The sequence below is a fragment of the Limulus polyphemus genome, unplaced genomic scaffold, assembly GCF_000517525.1.
Source record: "Limulus polyphemus unplaced genomic scaffold, Limulus_polyphemus-2.1.2 Scaffold796, whole genome shotgun sequence".
NCBI classification, from domain to species: domain Eukaryota; kingdom Metazoa; phylum Arthropoda; class Merostomata; order Xiphosura; family Limulidae; genus Limulus; species Limulus polyphemus.
Genome location: NW_013666406.1, coordinates 204,798 through 214,699, shown reverse-complemented (window position 1 = coordinate 214,699; position 9,902 = coordinate 204,798). Strand labels below are relative to the sequence as shown.

General features: G+C 37.8%; 1 protein-coding gene across 7 annotated transcripts in view; it reads left to right on the top strand.

Moving 5' to 3' along the window:
* The window catches only part of LOC106460563 (pre-piRNA 3'-exonuclease trimmer-like), an 84,857-nt gene that overhangs the window by 55,939 nt on the left and 19,016 nt on the right, over positions 1 to 9,902 (top strand). For all 7 annotated transcript variants that reach the window (XM_022387315.1, XM_022387313.1, XM_022387314.1 and 4 more), the window contains exon 21: positions 264 to 352. In XM_022387315.1, the coding sequence (XP_022243023.1) occupies positions 264 to 352 (89 nt within the window). The remainder of the gene's footprint in view (positions 1 to 263; positions 353 to 9,902) is intronic.

Below are 9,902 nucleotides of genomic sequence, written 5' to 3'. Positions count from 1 at the left end.
TATATATATATATATATATATATATACACACACACACACACACACACACATTTTTAGCACAAAAGACTCTTCTGCTTTTATGTTCGTGTCTTATTGTGTAAACAAAATTTACTGAGACTTTCACATGATTTTAATAATTGTAAAAATTAATAGGGATTTATTTATTATTATTTTTTATACCAAATGAAGATGTGGTCCTAATATTCCAAAGTTATCTAAAAATGTTCTTATATCACCAATAACTTGAGTGTATTGTTTTTCAGTTGGCACAGATGATGTCACAACATGGGAGTGTAGACATTCAGCGTGTTTCCAGGAGTGGAGCTCTCATAGCAGCAGGTAATTTCACGTGGTAAGTGTTGCCTTTCTGTAAAAATTTCTCAAGAAATCCCCCTATTCTTAGAAACTTCACCGTTTCATATACCAGAGCTGTAGCCATACTTTTTTTGACTCTGCAGCAATTCCTTTTGTTCCCCACAAAAATAAAGATTCAGTACGAAATGACTTCAAAGTGAGCAATATAAACCCTACTGAACATACATGTAATCAGATGAACATAACAGGCTTAAGGAACAAGTCTCCAATTTTAGTTGTTCTAGGTTGGTTTCTTTTCATATATTTGGGTAAGTGGAGTGTGCTTCAAATAATAAAAAGGTAGTTCCAATAAATAAAGAATTGGAGTATGAACTCAATAAGTAATTGAATACATTGAACTTATGTTGTAAACCCTTCCATAACCAACATATGGCCAGCGTGGTTGAAGTTGCTTTTCTTAACAGTTTTAAGTAATTTTAGAAAAGATAACCTAAGATTAATTTTTCATTAATTATTATGGTGCTAGGCCAAAACATACCTATATTAATAAAGAAATGTGACCTAATGCAGAATGAAGACCAGTCAACAATTCTAGTACTTTGTACTTTTACTGGAATTGTTGATTGGTCTTTATTACTTTTGTTATAATGTTAAAGATTCTTTATTTTGGAAACTATGAATAATGTCACTGATTTGTCAGAACACACAGAAAAATGTGTACTATGTGCATTTAGTTTTGGAGATATTTGATTAGTTGACAGAGATATAGTTTGAGAGGAGTAGAGTTCATTCTAAAAACAAGATGTTTCCATTAAATATATATATATATATATATATATATATATATTATCAGTTCTAATTGGCTGTAGTTTGGCAGGGGTAGGGTTTGATCTAGAAACAAGATACTCCTATTAAATACATGATTAGCTCTTATTGGCTGTTGAAGATACAATTGGAGAGGAGTAGAGTTTGATCTAGAAACAAGATACTCCTATTAAATACATGGTTAGCTCTTATTGGCTGTTGAAGATACAATTGGAGAGGAGTAGAGTTTGATCTAGAGGCAAAACGTTTTCTGATTGACTGCTCCACTCTTTTCAAACTATCTTCAGTGTCCAGTCTAAAGACATCTAACAATCACTAAATGTAGTTATGTTTACACACATTCAAGTATAGCTGAAAATTGAAATAATCAAAATCTTACCTGTTTTAGAAAGGACTTACTAAAATAGTTATGTTTGTTTTGTTTTAAAATTGGAGAAATTTTAATAACATTCCTGGGCTTATCTTAATTGAAAAGAATGCTTCCCTACAAAATGATATAAATAAAATCTAACAGTTTGTAACACTTATGGACATAATAGACCATCCAGAGGCTGTGGTATATATAATAACAACCAGTCAAACACAAATTCATCTTGAAGTAAATATGTATGTAGATTAACGGAATTTTCCTGTACTATAAAGTTATTCAAACTAGGTTAAAGTCTTGCTTGTCATTTCATCATTAATTTTAACATCTTCATACAACAGTGTGCTTCCTTATTAAACAGATGTGAAATTTTTATCAGTTTTTCTATGTATATTCAAATAAATATCATTGGTCCATCTAGCTCAACAAAGACAGGTTCATAAAACCAAGTCCTCTGAGTGAATATAAATACTCAAAAGATACCACAACCCATTATGGGACTGTCTAGCTCAACAAAGACAATTCCTTAAACCAGGTTCTTATTGTGACTATAAACACTCAATACCGCAATTTGTTATAAAATCCAAAAATGTTATATGTTCAGATGAAGTTGGTTTGAATTTGGAACTTTTTCCTCACAGTTTTTAGTTTTATTATTTTTTTTACATTGGATCCAAGGTTTAATATCTGAAAATTTTGGAAGGTACCCAATATTTTGAAAGAGGTTAAGGAATGGATATGTAAGCCACTTGTTACTTTTTCTAAATTTTTGAATAGTGGGCAGGTGCCAGAAGATTGGAAGTTGCCTGATATTGTTCCTTTTTTCAAGGCTCCTTGATGTGGATTCCTTTATGTAGTGAGGGGACCTTCCAGGGAAGGTTCTATGTTTTCAGTTTACCTCCTCTGGGATCTGAACATCCACCCACGTGTTTGCCATGCATGGCATCCCATGAAGGGGAAGAGAGGATCCTGGTGGTTTAATGGTGTCTGGGGTACTGCAACACACCACTTTGGCCTTGAATTCCTGTAGACGGGTGACCTTGGGGTGGATTCCCCAGGGTAAATCAGCTGGTCCTATTGGGCTAGGGTCAACTGAGTACCAGTGTTGGGTGTTCTCAGTGGATGTTTTGGACATTGTGTCTGATGCTAGTGTTTGGGTATAGTGCTCACAAATCCCTGTTGTTGCTACAGTGTCCTTATTTGGCATTGTAGTGCATCCCATCACAGGACTCCATGGTGAGTGGGGTCAGTGGGCTCTGAATAATTCTACTTTTATTATGGATTCCCCAATCCTTGAAAAAAATAAACAAATAAAAAAACAGCTAATTGGTAAGCAACCACATTTAGAAGACTGATTAGCAGTCTCCTCTCCATTCTTAACCTGTACCTCGTTTTTTTCATTGTGCATTCTTTGTTTGACAAACCTTTAGGGCAATTGTCTCCCTTTTTTAATCAAAAGGGATTATAGGGGCTTGCTGGCTCTCCATAGTCAGTTAAAAAGCTACGTTCTGGGGACATCTTGGAAGAAACATCTACACTGAAACACGGCAAACTTCTCCTGAGGTCAAAGGCCATTGGGGATATACCCATTGAGGTTACTCCCCATTCTACTTTTAATTCCTCCCGAGGAGTGATTGTTGAGAGGGATTTTTGAAACATACCCAAATCAGAGATCCTTGCCGGTTTCTTCAACCAAAGAGTTTTTGCTGTGTGATGCATTTCCACTCCTAAAGAGAAAATTATGCTGCCTACCAGTGTTCTTGTATTGAAGTTTACATCACCAGGTCCGACTGCCTCTGTCAAGGTAGGTTATCTGAACTGTCATGTATGGCTATTTATCCTTAATCCTCTTAAATGTTACAATGTCAGCAGTTCAGTCATTTTAAGGCATCTTTTTGTGGTTCTTTGATCTGTCTATGTGGTGGCAAAGACCATGATGCCTGTGAGTGTCAACTGGACCCTCACTGTGTCAATTGTCGTGGTTTCCACCCTTCTTACTTTCTATCTTGCCCTAAGTGGGTGGAGGAGAAAGAGGTACAATGTTTACATACTGTCAACAACATTTCTTACCCTGAGGATCTGAAGTTGTTGTCCCTTGTTCCATCTCTGACATATTCTGCTGCTCTCTATTCCACTGCCACAGTGGGAGTGTAGACAAATCTATGCATGCCTCCATCAGAGTCTTTCTCACACCATGTGAAGAGTCTTTTGCTCTCCGTGGTTGCTGTCCCCACCATTGCATCTAGTGATTCCTCGGGTCCATCTCCTTCAGCCCTGAGGTGCAGGACCATTATTTGGTCATGCACTCAGTCAATGGAGTCTCCATCCTCTGCCCTTCATTTTTTTCTAGTTTTTCTTGTAGAGTTAACATCGATCATTTTCTCATTGTTTTGAGGGAGAGTGGTTTTGGTCAATGCCACCCGAACTGATTGCCATTGAGGAAGTTGGAGCAGGCTGACTCTTTCACTCATCTCTCAGAACTCCATCCTGCTGTCGTTAGTCTTCCATTTATTAACAACTGCATGGAAGCAGTAACTGATTATATCATTGAAGCAGCTGTTCATTCTATTCCTAAAACCTCAAACACTTCCCATGGTATCCTAGATCATGGTGGTCTCCTGCCTTTTGCAGGTATCCCACTCCTTTCATCTGCATTGTTTTTTAGCAGGCCCATGCCCATGCTTGGCAGGTCAGACATCAAAGCCAGAAGGAATCTTGTATTAAGTTCACATCCAGCATCTCTTCTACCACCAGTTACAAAATCATCTTGGACAAGTTTCGGAAGGTCAATGGGAAGTATGTTTTCCATCCGCTTTCCATCTTGCTCTCCAATGGCTAAGAAGTTGCTGATGTACAGAGTATTGCCGATACTTTCAGGGAGTGCTTTTCTTATCTTTCCAGCACTCTTTCTTTTCCTGCCTTCTTGGCCATCAAGTCTCAGGCAGACTAATTGCTGCTTTCCTTTTGAGCTGATTGTCTCTCTGACTATAATCACCCCCTTTTACACTAGTGGAACTTAAGCTTGCTCTTCATCAGTTGGGCCTCATGATATCCGCTATGAGATGCTGTGCCATCTCTCTCTTGCCTCTTTTGCTCTTCCTCTGGTTCTCTTTAACCAGATTTGGCAGGAGAATATTTTTCCTAATATTTGGTGAATGGTTATTGTTCTATCTTTTTCAAAGCCTGGGAAGGATACCAAGATTCCTTGTAATTATCATCCAATTGCTTTGACTAGCTGTAAGGTTCTGGAGAGGATGGTTACTGCTCATCTTGTTTGGTTCCTTGAATCGAACAATCTCCTCTCACCCACCCAATGTGGTTTTTGTTGACAGCGCTCCACCGTAGACCACCTGATTCAATTTGAAACCTCGATCAGGGAAGCCTTCCTCAAGAGAGAACATCTTGTTTCTGTCTTCTTTGATCTTGAGAAGGCTTATAACACAATTCTGGTTTGTCATTTTGCAGGACCTCCATTCATATGTATTGTGTGGCCATTTGCCCAGTTTTATTCATAATGTTTTACTTGATAGGCGATTCCAAGTCCATGAGAGTTAGACCATTTCCCATTCTTTCACACAGGAACTTGGAGTCCCTCAAGGTTGTGTCTTGAGTGTCAAGATTAGCGCTATCACTAAACAACTTCCTCCTACTGTTGCAAACGGCCTCTATGTCAGTGTCTTCCATATTTTTTGTTGATTTTCAAACATGAAAATTATTGAGTGGCCCTCTTACGCCTCTTGGGAAGCAGATCAATGTTCTACGTTGATCTGTCGTGCCCTCCTACATTCCAAGCTGAACTATGGGTCTCTGGCTTATGGTTCTACCAGGCCCTCTGCCTTGAAGATGCTGGACCCTATCAACTATCTGTGGCCTCCTCTGCACGGGGATTTCTACACCTCGGCAGTCCAGAGCTTGTACACTGAGTCCCATGAACATCCTTTCATCTCTGCCATTTGCAACTTTTTTTTTGCAATATGCTACTAAGCTTCGATCCTTATCACAGCATCTCACCTGGGGTTATGTCTTTCTTCCTCAGTGGGCTATGCTCTTTTAGAATAGACAGTCTGCCAATCCTTTTGGCCTTTGTATCCAGGCTCAGCTGGCTAAATTGGGTCTGTCATTGGATGACGTTACTGAATCCAATGATCAGCCCATCTTCCCATGGTAGTTACCACCTCAACCTGTGACATTTCCTTGAGTCATCTCTAGATTCTTCCAATTGAAAGTACCATCTTCTCTTTGCCGAAAATCTTTCAAACCATTCTCCTGTTCCTGTTTTTACAGATGATTCGAAATCAGGTGACTCTATGAGGTCTTCTATGGTTTGTTGTGGCTCGGTGGTTGCTTGCAGGATCCCTTCTACAGTTTCTGTGTTCAATGCCGAGTTGTATGCCATTTCTCTTGCCCTGGATCACGTAGAAGCTATGCAGTATACTGACTTTCTTAGCTTTCTACTGGCCCTGTTTTTATATTCAGAAATGACTGGCCCACTTTTAACTGTCTTCTGTTTCAATCCAGTTTTTCTGAATACCTGACACCGCAACTAAGTCTGTCTGCTCTGGTGTTATCACGGACGTGCCTGTCCCAGATATGAACTACAGTCTTGTGTTCAAGGCTGGGCTTCGGGCCATTTGGCAGTCGATTTGGAGTGAGCAATGTCATTACAAGCTTTTCCAGATAAAAGTTGCTGTTGCTCTTTGACTATCTTGTCTCCATAAGGATTGAAAGAGGAAGTTATTTTAGCTAGGCTACGCATTGGTCACAGTTTTTTAACTCATTGTTTTCTTTTATCTGGGTCTGATCCACCAATGCGTGGCCTTTGTGACACCCAAGTTACAATAGCACACATTTTACTGTTGTTCCATCGTTAAGGTTGGGAACGACGGCACCATTTTAGACGTGTACTTTCTACAGGTTTACCCCTGACGTTGGACAGCGTCATTAGCGATGGTGACACTGTCCAACTTGATTGTGTTTTTAACTTTTTATGGGTCATTGTGCTTTTTACTTTTATTTAGATTTTTGGACATTGTTTTGCATTTAACTTGTTTCTTTTTACCTTTTTATAGAGTTTTACCTTTTATTCTTATGTTTATACCAATTGTTTGGTGCAGATAGCCTGGTTGGTTTGCGCCGTAAAATGCCAACCAACTGATAAAAGGTAATAAAAATTCTCCCATTAAGTATATGTCTGTTAGTCTTACATCAGTGGTGTGAAAGGTTTTAGAAAATCTAATAAAAGATGCTTTAGAAAGTCATTTAATAAATTTTGTTGTATAGTCGGCATGGTTTGACTAGAATAAAATCTTGCCTTGCTAATCTTTTGACATTCTTTGAAGAGGATACTGCTTACATAGATGAAGTTACAAGATGTAAATGTGGTATATTTGGAATTTCAGAAAGCATTTGACAAGATGCCACATAAAAGGCTTGTTAGAGTTATATCTGTAGGTGTGGAGATAGGTTGGCTTATTAGATAAAAAAAAAAACTGACTAGATGGAAAAAAGCAGAGGGTTGTTATAAATGGAGTTTAGTCAAACTAAATTAATGTTATGAGTGGGGTACCTAAAGAGCTCAGTGTTATGACCTTTACTCATTTTGATTTACCTCAATGACATAAATAAAGAAATGATTAATAGATTATTTAAATTTGCTGATAACATTAAAGTTTTGAGTGTATTAGCATATGATGAAGTTCACATAATGACACTTAGTAGTTGCGATATTTCTATTGTTGGATTATTTTGTAAACTTTTAAAAAGGTCTAATGTTGGGTGGTAGAATAATATTAGAAGATTATTTATTGATAGTATTAAGTGCGGTAAGGTTTAGCTCTTAACTAAACTAAAGGAAAAAAATGTACACAAGTTACAGTGTTAATTTATCTCTATCGGATATAGGCCGTAATTAATATAAAGACTAAGACAAAAGAATTTATAGATTTCAGTGTCTGCGATTAGATTTCTTTTGTATTACTCTAGAAATCCTGTAGTTAAAGAAGTACTGTTGCAATAGATATACTAATTTGGCCGCAACTGTTTTGCGGGTCTCTGCTAGTTTTTAATAATTTAATGACCTCCATCCACCCACAGAAGCTGGGCATGGGCCAGCGGTTAGTGTGCTCAGACTATGAATCCGAGGATTCAATGTTCACAGCTTGTTGCCTCAAAAACGCGTTCCGCACTTTCGGACCATAGGTGTGCTATAAGAGTGACGGTCAAATCCCATTGTTAGATCAGACAAGATTAGCCGACAAGTTGGCGGGGGTGCTGTTGACTAGCTGATTTCCCCCTTATCTGTCAGTTCCAAATTGGTGGCGGTTATGCGCAAATAACCCGTTAAGGTAGTTGGAGATGATATTTCGAACTGCTAATACAAACAGATGAATGTTGTTAAACTATGAAAGGATTATTCATAACTAGCGATATTCTTACATGTCATATCTTTCTTTTCTTTTTATTGAATGTTTTTTGGTCTACAGGAATTTACCACTAAGCCTGTACGCTACGACAAAAGTACACAATTTCAAGTTTATTCACGTATGGTAATAATGCTTGGAGATGAATGGGTAATGAAGAAAAACTTTAACACCAAATGTACAACGTTTCGACAAGGTTCTGTCATCATCGAATTTGAATACACGTAGAACGTAACAATTATCCCCAAGTAAGAGAGAGAGAAACATTATTCGTATACTAATAGAACTTCGTTTTTTATGATAATGCCCAGTTATTGAAGGTGGTTGACGCTCGAACTTCCCAAGGTCTGTGGTTGCGAAGTACAAAATAAGTTAGACAGCATTTGAGAATAAACGACGCTCGAGCTGCAAACCCGGCAGGATAGTACCCAATCAGAAAACGTTATCTACACATTTATTATCTTGCGCTCTACTGTGCTATTATGTTTTCTGTACGTGGATATTTTTAACGAAATACCTAAGCACCAGAGTTGACGAGCCCGACTTGTTTCATTACGTCACGGGTTTGGCAACCAAAATTGTCCACAGTCACATCTTCCATATAACCTTGCCCCCTTTTCTCTTCCCTTTATTCCCCCTCTTCTTACAGCCACGACTGCTGTCTTTCGTTTCTTTCACCAAATGTAACGTGAGATCCACCGAGCAGAACCTTAAAATAGATTCCACAAAGAAGTCATAAAAAGTACGAACAACCAGATGTGGATTTGACATTAAAGATCCGAATACGTACAACGAAGTCGGTACATTCTATTGTGTGTGTGTCATAATTTAACTTCATATATTAAAATTCGATAAAAAGTACATAAATGGCAGTACATAAAGTCGATAATGGTGGTGCTTTCGGAAAGTAATAACATTTTATTATATTTTCCTGCTAAAAGGTGATTATAAAATATAGAAAAACGGAAGAGCAGAGGACAAATGTAAAATAATGTGTTCAGAGAGAGAGCGCATATTTTCTTCTTATATGAAAGACTCGTTATAATATACTCTCAATCGCATATAAAGTAAGGAGGAAAACACCTTAATACAGTTCTTATTAATACAAAAACCACAAATGGGGAATGTCGGGTGTGGTTATTTTGCAATTTAATTTTTTGGTTTTTAGGTGTGTTCGCGTTTTGTTTGTTTTGAGGTCACGGTTTCACGTGTTATATTTTATTAAAACGTCGACCACATTAAAATTTATTAATTATTTTTAAATCATCGTAAAATTTCATCCTCGCTAATGGGCCAGCGGTAAGGTCACGGACTTACAACGCTAAAATCAGGTGTTTGATTACCCGCGGGGGACAGGGCGCACATTGTATAGCTTTGTGCTAAATATACAAAGTTAGTTTTGCCTCCCCCCCAGTCCGATGGCTCAGCAGTAAATCTAAAAATCGGGTTTCGATACCAACGGTAAGTAGAGCATAGATAGAACCCATTGTGTAACATTGTGGTTAAAAACAAAGAAGCCAAATCGAATATAAATATCCCATAATGAAACTTAGAAGTATCGTTCCGGCCAAAACTAACGTTCTTTATACCTAGGCCGAAGTAGGTTATGTATGAAATAGTTTTCTTTCACTTTTTTCATAAATAGGACAATTTTATAATAATAATTACTCATTTTAATTTTACGTTGCACTTTGACTGTGATGTCATCGGGAGTTTTCATTTTTTGCATATTTTCGGAGCATCGGGTCTTATATAATGTGTATTGCCCAATTTACTGGGTATGATCCTGCCTGATGACCTTCGGTATGGAGTGAAAGGTCTCGTCATCAGCGGCGCACAACATATTAAAGGAAATGCTGTTTTACATTTTTATTTCCGGACACTCTCAATAGGCCTGTGAAGTAGTACATGTTTAAATTGTTGTCATACTTATTGTATTATACAATACCCTGCATGGCCAGGTGGATAAGGCGCTC